We start from the raw sequence: 18,800 nt of genomic DNA on the forward strand, positions 1-18,800 counted from the left end.
CTCATTAAACTGATATCTCTATCCACGTCTCCTGTTGAATCATGGATAGTGAAGTGTTGTCTTACAACACTTGGGAGTACTCTGAGCAGAGTATTAAATGTATGCTGATCCCGGGTTTCTTCATCTGCCTCCGGGTAGGCAGCAGTAACCAGGCGTCTTGCCTGTAACAGGGTATTATCTAAATCCCCGTCATAAGTAAGGCTATCCAATTTGGATAGAGCCACCACTTTCCCTAGTGATGGGATGATGGCTTGGACCGCGAACTTGGTAAAGTTCTGCCAGGTGAGTTCTGGGACAATTTTTGGCGCAATATTCGCTGCGGCTTTACCCAGTAGTGGTAGTGTGACTGCAATTTTTTGTTGGTCATTATCGAAGCCAATATCTAGTAAGGGTTTAACTATTGCAAGATATGTGTGTATGTCATACTGGTCAGGGTCAAACTTGGGTAACTGAACGTGCGGTTTAGTTGCCATTTTTCCAAATATTTCCTGTTTACCTCTCTTCTACGCTCGGATCTAGAACCACCGCTGGCCACCAGTGTAATGCTGGGTAGAATTAGGCTCGACTTCTCGTACCTATTTCACCCAGCGTGGAGCGGGGTCCTCTTTCGAGACCGGAGCTAGTGCAATAAAGAGAGGTAGGACATAAAAACCTTCGGCAACACCATACACGTATATTACCACAGTCAGACACAGGACACTTCAGCAGATATTACAACACAATATAGAGCAATACAAAAACCTTATCTAAGATATGTGTATCTCGCAGGATACTAGCTTTCTAGATACTAATGACAATACAACAAATCTTAGTACTAGGAGTGCAGTAAATACAGGTGCGCGCAGAGCGCTTAAGGGGGAGGGGGGGGAGAAGGGGGGTTTGTGATCCACCAGGAGGAGGTAGGGGAGACGCGGAGAGTGACTTAAGACGGCGAGGAGAAAGTTATGGTGATATTGAAGGATGCCCGATATTAGTGAAATGCGTGGCTTTGACGGACACACATACGGTACTCCGGAATATTCCGGAGAATACCATAGTATCCCCGACAATGAGGCGAACCAGAAACAACGGAGTTCGCCTACAAGAATGCCGACACCCCCACTTGGACCCCACGGGGTAGCCGCCACCAGCCACCACCACTCCGGGCAACAACGACGTATGTCAGCCCGGGCCGTGCGCCCCTGTGACATTCAACCACCACGCCGCCGCCACCGTAGGCGAAAGACACTACCTTCGCGTGGCGGAATCACCGAGTTACCTAGGGGTGGAGTCAGAAACTATACTCCAGGCAGCGCCCCTCAGGTAGAGACGATCTATGGTCGCTCTGATAGTGCAAAGGTAGAGACGATCTATGGTCGCTCCCATAAAAACCCGGTAGAGACGATCTATGGTTGCTCCCATAAAACCCCGGTAGAGACGATCAATGGTCGCTCCCGTAACACCCAGGTAGAGACGATCAATGGTCGCTCCCTTGGCCCTCCGGTAGAGACGATCAATGGTCGCTCCCTTGGCCCTCCGGTAGAGACGATCTATGGTCGCTCCCATAAAACTCAGGTAGAGACGATCAATGGTCGCTCCCCTAAAGCTCAGGTAGAGACGATCAACGGTCGCTCCCTCAGCACTCCGGTAGAGACGATCTATGGTCGCTCCCCTAAAAATCAGGTAGAGACGATCAATGGTCGCTCCCCTAAAGATCAGGTAGAGACGATCAATGGTCGCTCCCCTAAAGTTCAGGTAGAGACGATCAACGGTCGCTCCCTCAGCACTCCGGTAGAGACGATCAATGGTCGCTCCCCCAAAAACCAGGTAGAGACGATCTATGGTCGCTCCCCTAAAAATCAGGTAGAGACGATCAACGGTCGCTCCCTCAGCACTCCGGTAGAGACGATCAATGGTCGCTCCCCTAAAAACCAGGTAGAGACGATCTATGGTCGCTCCCCTAAAAAATCAGGTAGAGACGATCAATGGTCGCTCCCCTAAAGCTCAGGTAGAGACGATCAACGGTCGCTCCCTCAGCACTCCGGTAGAGACGATCGATGGTCGCTCCCAGGGTATAGTGAGGAGAAAGACGTCTCCACGACCGGAGGTTGAACTCCAGGGGTCTCGCTCCGGAAATGCTCGGAGAGACCCTGTTTCCCCCGGCCTCTGTTCCCTACGCGTGGCCTTTGAGAAGACCCACCTGTCGGGCCCCCGTGACAGCCGCTGCCGCAGTCCTCCCCTGACGGCGCCCCTGCTCGTGGGAGACCGCAGTCTGTCGCCTCTTCCGGCCCGCCCTAGGACACCCGGGCGAGACCTCACCACGCCCCCCGCGACGCCGGGACCTGACCCAGAGGTTCCTAAACCTCTTCGGCCCCAGTCCTAAGGGCCTTACACCGGAGCCCAGTCCGAAAACCCCCGGACGTGAGAAGACGCCCTCGCGAGTCGCCCCGTGCCCTCTCGGCTCGCCCCGCCCTGACGACGCCCTCAGTCCGACCGGATCACCGATGATGTGTCCGTGTTTCTCTTCATGAGGAAATACGAGTGACCCTGTAACAATCGTGAAGTAGGTTAAGTGTGACTCCTTTTCTCTTAGAATAAGTATGGTGCAGTAATTTTATGTAATCTCCATTGGGGCAAACCAGGACATAATACCCAGTTGAAGAACGAGAATGTGGGTTGAGACCTCAAGTGAAAATACGTGCGAGTGTCATCCCGAAGCTTTCTAAAGACATATCTCTAGAGCCCGAAGAAAGACTAAAATATTATTGGAGTGCTATTGGCTAAGCTCTGAGTAATATGGTGGAATAGTATTTACGAGTGTTCCGACTTTGTTACGCGTTGTGAAACAAGAGTCTACATAACATATCGGAGAGATGTGTAATAAGTTGTGCCGACAGAAACCTATTGCCACCAAAACAACAAGGACGGCGAGTAATAACGATATTCCCCTGCTCCGCACACTATCCCTAAAAACTCTCTCCATTCCTCGCTCCCGCTCTTAAAGTCAAAATAAGAATCAGAGTTAATTGTCAAAGAATCTTCGCCAACAGAAAACACCTATACTCCCTTGCTAATATCGGGCATCCTTAAATATTACCATAACTTTCTCCTCGCCGTTTTAAGTCACTCTCCGTGTCTCCCCTACCTCCTCCTGGTGAATCACAAACCCCCCCCCTCTCCCCTCACGCGCTCCGCGCGCACGGGTATTTACTGCACTCCTAGTACTAAGATTTGCTGTATTGTTATTAGTATCTAGAAAGCTAGTATCCTGCGAGATACACAATATTTTAGATAAGGTTTTTGTATTGCTCTATATTGTGATGTAATGTCCACTGAAGTGTCCTGTGTCTGACTGAAGTAATACACGTGTATGGTGTTGCCGAAGGTTTTTATGTCCTACCTCTCTTTATTGCACTAGCTCCGGTCTCGAAAGAGGACCCCGCTCCGCGTTGAGTTGAAGTCGAGCCAAATTTTTTACTTAAGACGGCGAGGAGAAAGTTATGGTGATATTGAAGGATGCCCGATATTAGCAAGGGAGTTTAGGTGTTTTCTGTTGGCGAAGATTCTTTGACAAATAACTCTGATTCTTACTTTGGCTTTAAGAGCGTGAGCGAGAAATGGAGAAAGTTTTTAGGAGTAGCGTGCGGAGGAGGGGGGGAATATCGTTAATACTCTCCTTCCTTGATATTTAGGGTGGGAGCAGGTTTCCGTAGGCACAAGCTTATTAATTACATATCTTCTAGGTATGATATGTAGACTCTCGCTTTATAACGCGTAACAAAGTCGGAATACTCGCAAATACTATTCCACAATATTACTTAGAGACTAGCCAATAGAACTCCAATAATATTTTAGTCTTTCTTCTGGTTCTAGGGATATGTCTTTAGAAAGAGTCGGGGTGACACTCGCACGTATTTTCACTTTAGGTCTATATCCACATTCTCGTCCTTCAACTGGATATTGTGTTCTGATTTACCCCAATGGAGATTACATAAAGTCACTGCACAATACTTATTCTAAGAGAGAGGGAGTCACACTTAACCTACTTCACGATTGTTACAGGGTCACTCGTATTTCCTTATGGAGAGAAACAAGGACACGTCATCGGCGATCCGGTCGGACTGAGGGCGTCGTCAGGGCGGGGCGAGCCGAGAGGGCACGGAGCGGCTCGCGAGGGCGTCCTCTCGCGTCCGGGGGTTTCCGGACTGGGCTCCGGCGTAAGGCCCGTAGGGCTGGGGCCGAAGAGGTCTAGGAACCTCTGGGTCAGGTCCCGGCGTCGCGGGGGCGTGGTGAGGTCGCACCCGGGTGTCCTAGGGAGGGCCGGAAGAGGCGACAGACTGCGGTCTCCCACGACCAGAGGCGCCGTCAGGGGAGGGCTGCGGCAGCGGTTGTCACGGGGGCCCGACAGGTGTGTCTGCTCGAAGGCCAAGCGTAGGGAACTGAGACCGGGGGAAGCAGGGAGGTCTTTCCGGGATATTCTGGAGCGAGACCCCTGAAGTTCAGTCTCCGGTTGTGGAGACGTCCCTTTCCTAACTATGCCCTGGGAGCGACCATCGATCGTCTCTACCTGGACACTGGGGGAGCGACCATTGATCGTCTCTACCCGAATATTGTGGGAGCGACCATGGATCGTCTCGACCGGAGTGCTGAGGGAGCGACCGTTGATCGTCTCTACCTGGACACTGGGAGAGCGACCATTGATCGTCTCTACCCGAGTACTGTGGGAGCGACCATTGATCGTCTCGACCGGAGGGCCAAGGGAGCGACCATTGATCGTCTCTACCTGGGTTTTGGGGGAGCGACCATTGATCGTCTCTACCTGGACTTCGGGGGAGCGACCATTGATCGTCTCGACCGGAAGGCTAAGGCAGCGACCATTGATCGTCTCTACCTGGGCTTTGGGGGAGCGACCATTGATCGTCTCTACCTGGACTTTGGGGGAGCGACCATTGATCGTCTCGACCGGAGGGCTAAGGGAGCGACCATTGATCGTCTCTACCTGGGCTTTGGGGGAGCGACCATTGATCGTCTCTACCTGGACTTTGGGGGAGCGACCATTGATCGTCTCGACCGGGGTCCTAAGGGAGCGACCATTGATCGTCTCGACCGGGGTCCTAAGGGAGCGACCATTGATCGTCTCGACCGGGGTCCTAAGGGAGCGACCACTGATCGTCTCTACCTGGGAATTGTGGGAGCGACCATTGATCGTCTCGACCGAATCTCTGTGGGAGCGACCATAGATCGTCTCTACCAAATCACTGTGGGAGCGACCATAGATCGTCTCTACCAGAGGGGCGCTGCCTGGAGTGTTATTTCTGACTCCACCCCTAGCTAACTCAGTGATTCCGCCACGCGAAGGTAGTGTCTTTCGCCTACAGTGGCGGCGGCGTGGTGGTTGAATGTCACAGGGGCGCACGGCCCGGGCTGACATGCGTCGTTGTTGCCCGGAGTGGTGGTGGCTAGTGGCGGCTACCCCGTGGGGTCTGAGTGGGGGTGTCGGCATTCTCGTGGGCGAACTCCGTTGTTTCTGGTTCGCCCTGTTGTCGGGGATACTATGGTATTCTCCGGGAGTTTCTTCGGGAGTACCGTATATGCGTCTGTTAAAGCCACGCATTTCACTGTATATCACGCATTTCAATATGTCTGATAAATCTGTGGACTATTGCTTATGATACTGTTTGAACATAATTAGACATTATTAAGGTGTATTTCCGTGTATTGGTTCGACGTGCTATGAACTACTGTAGGTAGGCTATAGTGATTATTGTAACTGCTATTTTATGTCATTACATTTCCCTAGTTTTGGTCATAGAACAGTGTATGTATGATTTTGGTTAATACATGAGTGTGTCATTTGACTCGTGGTGTTTGTGTTTTTCCTTCCTGGCTGTCACTAACCCGGTCTAGAACAAAGAACCCAACTACACCGTGTTAGAACCGAGAAGTTGGAACCTGGAACACGCAGCATAACACATGTACAGGTTGATTTCGACGTGCTTAACGGCAGGTGTTTTGATGGCGAGGTGTATGACGCACCGAAGTTGCTGTAACGAAACGTGGTACTGCTAGCGAGTGACACGTGTTGATAAGCCACCACTTACTCACACGTCCTGGTGACTGGGTAAATGTTGACAATCCCTGGCCGTGCTTGAACCAGTGTAACTTGTATCACGTTGCCTTACATTACGTATTGAGTTGGCAGGAATTAGTAGTAAGTTCTGTTACGAAAAAAGTACGTACTGGTATGTAAAGAAGGTCTTTCTTTACAAACGTATTCGTCAGGTACTGTATGTGTAGGGCCATTAAAGGTTTCATGGTACGTGATTAATCATGCAGGTATCCACGCATTCACATGTTTAGAGATTTTTTTTCCTTAAATATTTTTTAAGCCAAGATTTTGTTGAATTAACAGCAGTTTCTTGATAGTTTGTGTTGAAAGCGCTAGGAGATGGAGCCCATACCTTAAGTTAGCTGCAGGTGACCTACCGGCAAGATGCCTGGGTAAGGATATTTATATATTTATTTATTTATAAATTTAGTGTTGATATGTATATGCATGATATATAGAGCTACATAGAGTTGATTTTCAATGCAGGATCCTTATGGTTCCTCTTTGCTACACTGAGGAGCCTGTGGTACTTGTGTGATGTTGCTGGGTTCAGTTTTGAAATTATCATACTTTAATTCAGGGTGCTCCCAGAAACTAATTTAATTTTAAAACTGTTTAGGCTTACTGCCATTACCAATTCCTTTGGTAAACTGTTCCAAGCTCTCACAGTTCTCAAAGTGAAAAATTGTCTGTTGTGTGTTGGTTTCAGGTATAACTTGAGACTGACCTCTTGTTCCCAATTGTTAAGTGGTATCCTTCCTAAGATTTATGAGGTCACATGCTGTTTGATCATAGAAACCATGAAGCATTTTGTATTTTTTTATCTGCCCTCAACATTCAGTACCTCAGAGTAGGCAATCCAGTCTTTTTAAGTCTGTCTGGGTAGGGGAGATCTTTCATTCCAGGAAGTTGCTTAGTGGCTCTACGCTGAACCAACTCCATTTTTATTATTAAACCTTTGAATAAGGTTGCCATACTGTACTGGCATAAACAAAGTAAGAATGAGCCATTGATTGGTAGAGTGAGACAAAAGCTTCAGCACCATGAAACTGGAAAGTTCTTCTGATCACTCCCATCAGTGCATTAGCCTTAATTTTTTTCCCCATACAATACTGGCATAAAAAAAGTAAGAATGAACCATTGATAGGTAGAGTGGGACAAAAGCTCCAACACCAAGAAATTGGAAAATTCTGATCACTCCCATCATTGCATTAGCCTTATTGATTTTTTCCGGTAAATGTTCTTCAAATTTTAGGTTAGAATCTGTTATAACTCCAATGTCCTTCTCCGATTCCACATGCAGCACTTCAGTGTCTTGATGATGATACCTCCATTCATGATTACACTCCCTGCCTATATGCAGATGACTTTGTTTTTCTGGATGCAACCGTAGCTGCTGTCTAGAGCTCCACTCCAAGCTTTTGAGATCCTCTTGTAGTCTAAGAAAACCCAACTCCAAAGTAGTTGTGGTAAATAATTTAATGTCGTTCGGAAACATATAAACATTTTTTTACTGTTTGGAGTGGCAAGTCATTAACATTGATGACAAAAAGTAAAGACCCAAGAACAGAGCCTTGTGGAACACCAGAAGTTACATTCTGCCAGTCTGAGTTACATCCATTCACCCTCACTGTTTGTTGTCTTCCTGATAAAAAAGACTCTGTCCATTTAGTTATGTGTGCATTTATCCCATATGACTTGACTTTACCCAAAAACCTCCTGTGGAGGACTTTGTCAAATGCCTTTTGGTAATTAAATATATATACAGTCTGTTGACATAAGCCACATTTTCGCGGGCCACTTTGGACTGGTTTAAACGGGTCTGGACTCATAAATGATCGTGAGAACGGGCTAATGTTGGTCCAATCCTGTCTGAGCTTGTTATTGGCTGCATGAGTGACTGGGCGTGGCCTAGAAGAATGTAAACAAATGTCGGGGAATGGCGCTGATTACACAAATTTCATGCATCCCCTCGATTTTTATCTCGGTCATTAATGCTTTAATAATCTTATTTTGTGCGTTATGTAGTAATACAAAGCCTCTACTTCATGGTAAGATTAATTTGGTTCCCATCTTGGATGATCACGGGCTCTGCTAGCGTTAAAAATGTAATTTAAAACAAACCTTATTACCAAGTCCACCATTGTTGACCATCGATGTTTACACCCAGCCACGGACGCTCCTCGCCTTCTTCTTGGCTGTTGCTGATGCGCATACATTTGTGTGCAGACTGGTCTCGCCTAGGCTGGCTTATGGGGCAGGACTGCTTTGGACCTGTCTGTACCGGTCTAATTGTCTCGCCAGAACAGCAATAAGACCGGTCTAAACCGGTTGATACTGGTCTAAAAGCCTCGCGAAAACGCGGCTATACTATTATCTAAGGCCTGTGTTCGTGTATCCAGTATGGTACATTCAGTAACTACAGTGTGACAGATTTCCCTTTCAAAAACCGAAATTAATTAAAAATAAGCTGTCCCTCTTCTTGTGGTCAGTAATGTGGTCCCTCACAATTGTTTCTAACACCTTAAACACCACAGAGCTCAGGCTCACTGGGTGATAGTTTCTGGCCTGACATTTGTCATCCTTTTTGTAAATTGGACTGATCAAAGCCCTTTTCCACTCATTAGGTCCAACTCCATATCTCACTGAGTAAGAGAACAATATTGTCAGTGGTCGGGCTGTAATATCTTCTGTCTCCTTTAAAGACCTAGGACTAATTTGATCTGGTCCCCATGTCTTGTTGGTTTTTATATTTTTAAGTAATGCATTAACATAAGCTTCTTCAGTCACCATAGTTTCCATCTCTTGGTTAAACATCCTATCCACAGTTGTAGGTATTATTCCTTTCTCTTTTGTTTGTAATCATCTCACTGAAATGTATTGACAAAATAGCTGCGGTACCTGCTTTTTGTCTGTCATCATAATTAATGGGCAAATGCAGGGTATAGCATGCAGTTTTATAGGTTTTCTTTGGGTTCCTGTCATCAATAGCAACAACTTTTATCTGTACCATTTCTTCCAAGAATTTATAACTGGTGCATTAGTTAGGCTAGGTGAGGGTAGGCTCAGTCTGGTTTAGTTTTTTTTTTTTTTTTTTTTTTTTTACAACAGAGGAAGGAAAAAAAAAAAAAAACCCATACACCAGATTACTTTTTTTTTTTTTTTTTATGCGAGGAAGAAGGAACCAAAGGCTAAGCCCACAAAATAGTTCCTTCCAAGAAAAAACAAAAACAATACAAAAGAGAGCCAAATTCAAGATCCATTCATTTTGAGATGCCTGGACACACTGCATTTGAAAGACTGGAGATAATGGGAAGTACAGAATACAGATAGAGGGAAACAGTTCCAGAGTTGACCTGTTGCATAAATGAAGGACTGGGAGTAACGGTTAACTCTTGCTTTAGAGAGTTGGACAGAGAAGGGATGAGAGTTTGTTGCTACATGGGTGCTACACACCCTTCGTAGAGGTAGAGGGATGCAAGCAGACATTCAGAGGAACAGTGACCATTGAAGTAGCGATAGCAAAGAGATAAAGAGACAACAGTGTGGCGAAGAGACAGAGGTTGAAGGGAGCCAGTAGACCAATTTAGAAGACACCTTGAAAGGATCTTATTCACAGTAGAATGATTGCAAATTGGATATAGATTCCCAAGCAGGTATGAAGTATCTCCATGGTATGGAACGCAAGGTCTTTGAGATATATACTTACTTTTCCTTGTTACTCCTTTTAACTCACGTTAAGGGGTCCTTGTATGCAATTTGTTTGGAGTGTAATGCTGTACATTAGTGAGACCCGGGCACTAAAGGGTGGGGATATTCATAGGCAGAGATGATAATGATTAGATCAATATGCAGTGCATCCTTGAATAAGAGGCTTGGGGGGGTGTGGAGTTAGGATTGCTGATGGAGACTTGAGAGGAAAGATGGGACTTTAATGTATTAGTGTTATGATAATGAGGGGTCGATTGAGATGGTTTGGGCATGTGGAGAAGATGGAAGATGACAACTGGGTGTGGAGGATAAGAAGTGTGAATGTTGAGGTTAGGGCTATGAAAGGCAGAACAAAAAAGACCTGAGATGAGGTTATAGAGTGTGACCTTGGAGATAAGGAACTGAATAGGGAGGCCTCCAGAGATTGAGAAGTATGAAGAGCTGCCATTAAGTGACCAAGTCTGAAACATGCAAGCATGCTCATACCTTTATAAAGAAAAAATACTGAGGGTTTATTGTATTTTTTAAAATTGTTTTTTGACACATGTAAACTAATATATCCCTTGTCAGCAGGTAAATATGGAGATGTCTCAAGTTTTACATTCACTCCTGGTTGCGGTGGTGGCTGTTTGTGGTATTAGGGCCTCCAAAGTGGCAAAGTCACAGGTAAGAATAACTGAGCAGTCCTTCTGTGGGTTGTTTTTCCATGAGCTACTTAATTCTTGCTCACACTTCTTTTGTTTGCATCTTGTTTTTGTACAAAGATGTGATTTTATTATATTAACCATAGTTGAATGCTGTAGAGTTTTCATGATGGTACTTAGCATGCATAAGTGTAGATTTGTGTTTATCATTGTTGGAGTGAAACACCAACTATAATCTGACAAATCTAAACATAGGGTTTGGGTGGAGTCTGCCTATGCCTACAATATTGCCATGTTTCCTAACCCTACGATGTATAACTCCTGTGGTTTGTGTAGTAGGAATGATACATAAACATAACTCATACTAATATAACTGTAATGAAAGTGCTGACATGTATCAAGGAAGAATAAAACTATTCTGCATACTATATTATACGATAATAGAGAAACGTGGCATAAAAATTTGGCAGTGTTGCTCTAAAAATATTCTAATTATTATTTACTTCCCCAACACTCCTAACATTGCTAATTAATTTAGCAAGTATAATTGCAAGAAAATTTGAAGGGATAAAAGTGGGAAGAGGCGATCCTTTCATAATTAAAATAAATATATCAAACAGTTCTGGGGTGGCAGCACTCACCCCAGATTTAGGCCTATTGGGGAAACCTCTACTGTATAAAAAAAACTCGCCGTGACTTTTACCTCAAGGGTGGTGCGGAAATAAAGTCAAAATTATAATCCATACATAAAAATGGAAGTAAAAAACCATGGATGACACATAACAAAATCTAGCGAGAGAGAGAGAGAGAGAGAGAAATAATAATAATAATAATAATAAAACTTTATTTCCACTAAACAGTGGGTATTCTTATACATTATACAGTAGTACAGCATACAGTATGAAAGTTCTATACACAATATAATACAAGTTGATACATATGGTGGAGAATAGTGACAGAGAGGTAAATGGTTTAAAAGGTGTGGGGACACTTAGGTTAAAAATAGATCAATTAAGGGATTTAGGAACGAAGGCAGTGGGAAGGATTAAGACAGATGGGATTGTAAGATTAGGGAGTTTGAGCAATAGGGTAGAATGTTTCCCAATGCACCTGGGAGGAGGAGGAGGAGGAGGAGGAGGAGGAGAGAGAGAGAGAGTCAAGCAGTTACGGTACGGTTGGTTACTTTTCCGTATGCTCTCAATAAAATAGCATAGCAATTATCAACGGCTAATTATTATACAGGTGTTGATGGTGGGGGTCTATATTTATAGGAGGTGTTGGTGGTGGAGGTATAGCGGGTGTTGTTGATGGGGGTGTTGTTGGGGATAGGGGTATAGGGGGTGTTGATGGCAGGGGTATAGGGGGTATTAGAAAACGGAGATCACAAGAGGGAAACAGTGTCAAGGTCATCGCTGATGGAGAGGTCAGCTCGGAAACGTGGCAACAGTGCAGGGAGGGGCTGACTCCACCAAAACCCTACATTTAGATTTGTCAGACTATAGCACCAACTGAGGTGAACTAGATGACATGATGACTAGCTTTATTTTGTCTCAGCATGTGATTGAAAATTGTTTATATGTTTGTGGTTCCTTGCCAACATAATGGCCTGCAGTACCTGTATGTGTAAGTTATATTGAATAACCCTCTCTTCTTCCCATCTCCTTACCACATTATTAATGCTATTATGTGGTCTGATTCATGCTGCATTCCCGGGCAGAATTGGACCACTAACCAGGGTGGACATGGAGATATATATTAACTTGTTAATTACTGCTCATGCACTACTTAAAGCTTGTTAAGATTCAATCTAATGTCATTTAGCACATTTTATTTGCTTGCTGAGATCACTTCAAGTAATACAGCATATGTAATAAAACATGTAATTAATGACAAAACATGATAGAAACTTACAGTAGATTGCATCACAACCTTTTGAAATTACTTTACATCATGCTGTTTCTGCATAGCTTTCTATGAATACTGTATTTTGAGGATTATAAACTCACAGACACACATGCCTGTGCTAGCTCCTCCCCCCCCCCCACACACACATGGAATGATGAAGACTATGAAGTAATTATTATACATATATTTTTTTTTCAAGGAAGAAGGAACCAAAGGTCATAGCCCACAAACCGTTCCATCCAAGAAAAACAAACAAACAAACAATACAACAGAGAGCCAATTTCAAGATCCATTCATTTTGAGATGCCTGGACACACTGCATTTGAAAGACTGGAGATTATAGGAAGTAGGAAATACAGACAGACAGAGACTTCCAGAGTAGACCTGTTGCATAAATGAAGGACTGGGTGTAATAGTTAACTCTTGCATTAGAGAGTTGGACAGAAAAGGGATGAGAGTTTGTTGCTAGACGGGTGCTTCGCGCCTGTCGTAGAGGTGTTGATATACCTGGAAAAACTGGTACAAAGAAAAATTAGATTGGTATTACCTGGAAACTTTAATTGTTAAGAGGCTAACTGGAAGGAAAACGATGCAGATAATAATACCAATACATAGGGGCATAAATTACACAAACTGGAAACAGATAACTACTGATCCAAAATATTAAGGAAAGAACCATCCACTCACCCGATGTTGTGCTGCTGTCGGGCGTCTGCCAGTTCCCCTCTTCCTTCCATCCTCTTCTTTCTTTCCTTCATTCTTTCCTCTTCCTTCTGCCTACAGGTGACTTTGCACTTCCTCTTTTGTCTTTTTCTCTTTCATTCTTTCCTCCTCCTGCCAGTGGGTGACTTTACACTGAGTGACAAGCCAAATGGTTTCCTGTACACCAGGAAACCATTTACTATGCTGGGTGGTAACCATATAACCAAATTATTACACCTGGTGGTTTAGCGGTAATTAAGGCACTTCAGTCGGATTGAGTCTGTGTAGGTTTATATTCAATGGGTGGTTGGGGTTTATTGCTCATGTAATGCCATTCAGGGATGAGTGAGACTGGCCACTCTCATATTATGTCAGGACCAATGTACCTCGCCCCTGGCTCCTATGCTTTTCTTCGGGTAATGTAGGATTGGTTGATGAATGGATGGATGGACAAGAGTAAGAGGTGACGATGAACCATTGAGGTTAGATCTTGTTTTCACAAAAGATCCAAATGATATCCCAGATAGAAAGTACCATTGTCCCCTAGGTAAGAGTGATCACATAATTGAACTTGAGGTTATAAACTGGGAAGATGATGAAATAGACAAGTATAAGGAAAATAGGTATAATTATAGCAGAGCTGATTTTAATGCTTTGAGAAAATATTTCAGGGAATATGATTGTAGAGAGTTTAATGAAGCAAAGGATGTGAGAAAATAAATACTTTCAATTTAAGGAAGCATTCCTTGAGGGTGTTAGTAAATATATTCCCCAAAATGGAGCTAAATTCAAGAATGAAAAGGAATGGTTTAATCTATTGCCAGATGCCTTAATCCCATAAGGGGTGGCCACAGACAAATCGCCTCCATGTTGCTCTGACCCCAGCTCACACCTCTCTCATATACCCCTCCACTCCATTTCTCCATCTCATCCTTGGCCTCCTCCTTCCTTTGTCTTGCTCCACCTCACTCACATACACTCTTCATATTAGTATCCTCTCCACTTGGCCAAACCACCACAATGTATTTCTCCTAATGCATTCTGTCATATCCACATCCACACCACAATGCTCCTGCAGTGCCTCATTTGTCAGTCTGTCTCTCCATGTAATTTCACAGGCTTCTCTCAGATAGCTGATTTCCACTGCTCTCATTCGTGACTTGTGTTCTTCTAACAAGGTCCAAACTTCACTTCCATACAGTAGAGTGGGGATCACAATACCATCATGCAGTGACTTTTTTTTTTTTTTTTTACTTCCATGCTTACTTCCATGTTTCTTATCACTGGTTTCAAAGAACCAGCAACCCTTCTTCCTTGTTGTACCCTTTCAAGCACTTCACTCTCCAAGCTTCCATTCTTACTCATCACGCTACCCAAGTACTTAAATGCACTCATATTGTCCATTTCCTCATCATCCAATCTCACTTTACATTCATTGACTTCATTTCTCTTGAAGACCATAACTTTACTCTTCCCTGCATTCACCTTTAGATTTTGTTTTTTACACACATTGTCAGACTCATTCACTGGGCCTTGCAGTTTGCATTCTGTTACAATACAATATCACCTGCAAACAACAGTACAGGCAGTTTGTAAAAGCTCCCCTCTTGCATTAGGGCCACTCCAGTAGCCACAGCCCTATCTTGTATCTCTTTTAGTACCCCATCCATATACAGACTGAACAGTCATGGAGACATGACACATCCCTGTTTCAGTCCTACATTCAAATAGAAAGATTCAATCAGTTCACCAACCACACACACTGCAGCCTTAGTACTGTACTCTCATACATACTCTTCACATCATTCAACAACTTCCCATTTACTCCATATATTCTTAATATTTTCCACATTTCTTTGTCTACCCACTCTGTCATATGCTTTCTCCAGATCCACGAAGGATGTACACAACTTCTTTAACCAGCGCTGTCCCGGAGACGTATATATACGTCCAAACTTTTTGTCATGCCCAGTCCTGAAGATGTATATAAATGCCCTGCAATTGCGAACTCCTTCAGTGCCACATTTTTCAAGCTTCGCGGGTGATTTTTGGTAGGCATGTGGGGCAGACCTTCCTCTAGTAGCCGCCAGGTGGCAACATGTCTTGACCCTGCGTGGCCTGGTGTTGCCTCCCGCTCATCCACTCTGTTGCCAGCGCTGACCTGAGACAGACATGAGCCACGGTCTATCCGACGAAGCAATTCAAGACCTATTGAATACCTTTACTGGTAGCAGTGATTCCCCCATCAATGACAATGTCGTAGACAAAGACTACGTGTTGCCTAAGCACATTAGCAGTAGTAGTGATGAGGAGGTACTGTCCTCAAGGAAGGTGAAATATGTGAGGTACCGCATGGCTAGGGAAGCCCCACCCACACCCGATGCACATGCATGAGCCTCTTTCCTGCCTGAAGAGGAAGGATCGAGCGACAACGAGGATGAAGCCAAAGGTCATGTTCTGCCTTTGTGGTTGGGGAAGGCAAAGATTTCGCTGCAGGGAGCCGAAGGGGCGGCAAGGCAAAAACTAAGGTCAGGCCTTATTCTGTTGTTTGGGGAAGGTGAAAGTGTTGGGGGAAGGCCAGGTAGTGAAAGTGAGAGTGTCGGGGGCAGGCAGGTGAGTGAAAGTAAAAGTGGTGGGGGCAGGCAGGCTGCACCTGGGCGACCACATGGGGAAGAACCGCAGCCCAGCACCTCATACGCTGAGCCCAGCACATCCCGCACTCAGCCAAGCCCCTTTATTTCCCCGCTTGCTTCCCGTGCTTCCTCCCCACAGCCCTGTGTGGTGGGGAAGGAAAGCAAAGGGAAGAGAAAAGGGAGAGGGAAGAGGAGCATGAGTGGGGAAGGGCGTTGTTCTCCTACTCCACAACCCTCATTACCCCCCTTCTCCCCAGCCTTCTCCCCACCACGATGATGGAGACAGCCCTGTGCCCTGGGTCTGGGAAGATGGAAGTGACTTCACTCCCATCATTCACCCCTTCACGAAAAATGTGTGTACTTACTATATATGACGCTGTATATAATTGTAAGGCCTTGTAAATATGTTAGAACTGTAGTGTAAGGTGAGAAATGGTATAGTGTAAGTGGAAAAGATACACATAGTGAGTACTGTGTGTGAGAATTTGGCAATTTCAATGTGTTCTGTGAGTAAAACTACGCTTATGTACCCTATATTAGTGTGTGAAAACTATTATATTCTTGTATGACCTACCAGTTTCTACATAATGAACCTCTTTGAACCTTCCCTGAGTGTTTTGGCCAAATCTGGTACAGTTGGCCTTTGGATAGAAGACGAAAATGAAGGCGCGCTGCGGACTGCAAAAGAGTACGCGGCGATAGGAAGGCCCCCCCAGAATGGCATTTCTAGAGTCAGGTGAGAACTTGAATGGTTGTTTTCCATGGTTTCTCATCAAAACTGACCTTTTTAGCCAAAAAACTCAAGGTCGGAAGGTTGCCGGGATTGGGGTGATTTTTTTGTGCCAGAGTAGTTGGGACGTGGGGGGTTAATGATATGTAACCTCTTTAACCCGTTAACTGCTCTATAAAGCCTGGGCTGTTCCGAGTGCAACTGCTCAATACAGCCCTGGCTGTGCTGGTGAATTTCGAATATAGTGCCATGGTGACCAAGGCTGACCCATGCAAGCATGTTTGAGCCTTCAAAACCGAAAAAGAAAACGATAACCATACATTCCAGTAGGGAGTCAGACACTTCGATGTTCATCCATGGCTTTACCAAGGTAAATATTGAGCTAATATTTCATTACTATGTACTCTGGCATGTACACCAGGAAACCATTTACTATGCTGGGTGGTAACCATATAACCAAATTTTGGCGCCTGGTGGTTTAGTGGGTAATTACAGCGCTCCAGTCGGATTGAACCGGTGAAGGTTTATATCCAAGGGGTGGCTGGGGTTGATTGCCCACATAATGCCACTTAGGGATGAGGGAGACTAGTCACTCTCATCTTAAATGTCAGGACCATCTGCCTAGCCCTGGCTCCTACACTCCTCATGGGGCAACGTAGGATTGGATGATGGATGGATGGATGGATAATATATTACTGAACGAAGAATTTACTAACATTGACACTTAGGCTGAACTGCTTGATGGGGCTTGAAGATGAGTTCCGAGGCTGGGAGCGGTGGTTAGTTACCACCTGCCCCCTCACTGCTCCCCGCCACCACTGTTGATTCCCCCACACCACTGCTTCCCGATGCTTCAGCATCAAAGGCTTCAAAATCCAGTGGGAGCTCATCAACCTCCCCAATGTCGTCAACGTCCTCGTCCACAGCACCATTGTCCTCCCCAGCCTGTATGTTCTCCAAAGCCTGGGCTTGTTGAATACAGGAGGACAGGAACGATGTTATCAGAGTCCGATGATGTGCATGAACTCTGGCGTTGAAAAGGTCCTTGTAATTAGCCAGAAGTCTATCCACCATCGGGAGGAAAGTGTCCCTGATCTCTGGCCTCCCATCACATTCCTCAATTTGCTCTTTCAAACGAGCGGTGGTTGACAGCAAGTCTGTGATTTGTCCAGATGTTGACTTTCATGGTGGGATAGGTAAGGCTTCTTCCTGAACTTTGTTGTCATTGACTTGTTTGTCAGTTCCCAACATCTCTTCAATGGTCGGTTCAGGCTGCCGTTCAGCAATGATTTCCTTCAAATCAGACTCTTGCACATCAGTGAACCCTGGTGCTGGGATAAAGCGAGCTGCCTCAACCTTTTCTCGGAGAACAACTTCTTCCCCCTGCCTGTGCTCACCGACCTCGGTAGTAGGAAACAGTGGCTTCCGAGCATGATGTACTGTTGCAGTGTTCACACCTTTCCAAGCATCGACAATTCTGTCAACAGCATTTCTTACATTGAGCTTCCACCAGAACGCACTGACAGTGATAACTTCACGAGTGAGGGGTTCTGTGGTAGAGGTTCCCGCACTGCCAGGCGAGGGTGGTGAGGTGGGAGCGGAGGGTCCAGCAGGTGAGGAACCATCCATATGAATGTCAACATCTTCTACTTGAATTCACTGAAGTTCCTCCAGCGAATCTGTCTCTTGGTGTAGGTCATTATAGAGGCCTTTGTAGTACAGCAGCTTCACATTACAAATGATCTCAGGATCAAGTGGCTGCAGTAGGGATGTGGTGTTCAGTGGGAGGAACACTACTTCCATATTAGGGTGACGACCAACTAGAAACTTGGAATGGCCAGGTGCGTTATCCAAGAGTAAAAGGATCTTAAAGTCCATTTTCTTTTTTCTACAATAAGCCATAGCATCGGGGACAAAATGTTTGTTGAACCAGTCTGTGGTAATGGGTACTGTCACCCATGCTTTGGTATTGGAGGTCGAGTAAATATTTAACTTGGACATATCTGTGTGTTTGTAAGCCCTGGGGCGGGCTGCTGTGTACACCACTAAGGGCTTCATCATGCAATCACCCATTGCGTTGCAGGTAAACAGCACTGTCACCTGGCCTTTCAATGTTTTCACACCCTTGGCTTGTTTCTTCTGTGTGGCGATGTATGTTGTTTTCAGGACTCTTTTCCCTCAAAAAAGCCCATTTCGTCGCAGTTGAACACTTGATCCATAGTGTAACTACCCCGTGCAACAATGTTTTGCAAGACTGCAGGAAAATTCTTCACAGCTTCAGTATCAGCAGAGCCAGCTTCACCCTGATACACAGAAAATTCACCTTGCAATGTCTTTTGAATGCATTGATCCAACCAATGGATGCACTGAAGGGAGGTGGATTGTCA

At 45.1% G+C, this 18,800-nt stretch overlaps 1 protein-coding gene across 1 annotated transcript in view; it reads left to right on the plus strand.

The window, feature by feature from the left end:
* The first annotated feature begins 6,081 nt into the window (after window positions 1-6,081).
* sel (canopy family protein seele) overlaps window positions 6,082-18,800 on the plus strand; it is a 42,662-nt gene continuing 29,943 nt past the window's right edge. The window contains exons 1-3 of the mRNA XM_080272597.1: window positions 6,082-6,100; window positions 6,406-6,480; window positions 10,373-10,465. Coding sequence (XP_080128723.1) covers window positions 10,379-10,465 — 87 coding nt within the window. The 5' untranslated portion in view covers window positions 6,082-6,100; window positions 6,406-6,480; window positions 10,373-10,378. The remainder of the gene's footprint in view (window positions 6,101-6,405; window positions 6,481-10,372; window positions 10,466-18,800) is intronic.

This window comes from Coenobita brevimanus, chromosome 51 (assembly GCF_032717465.1).
Source record: "Coenobita brevimanus isolate Jiangsu-jjx chromosome 51, ASM3271746v2, whole genome shotgun sequence".
NCBI lineage: Eukaryota > Metazoa > Arthropoda > Malacostraca > Decapoda > Coenobitidae > Coenobita > Coenobita brevimanus.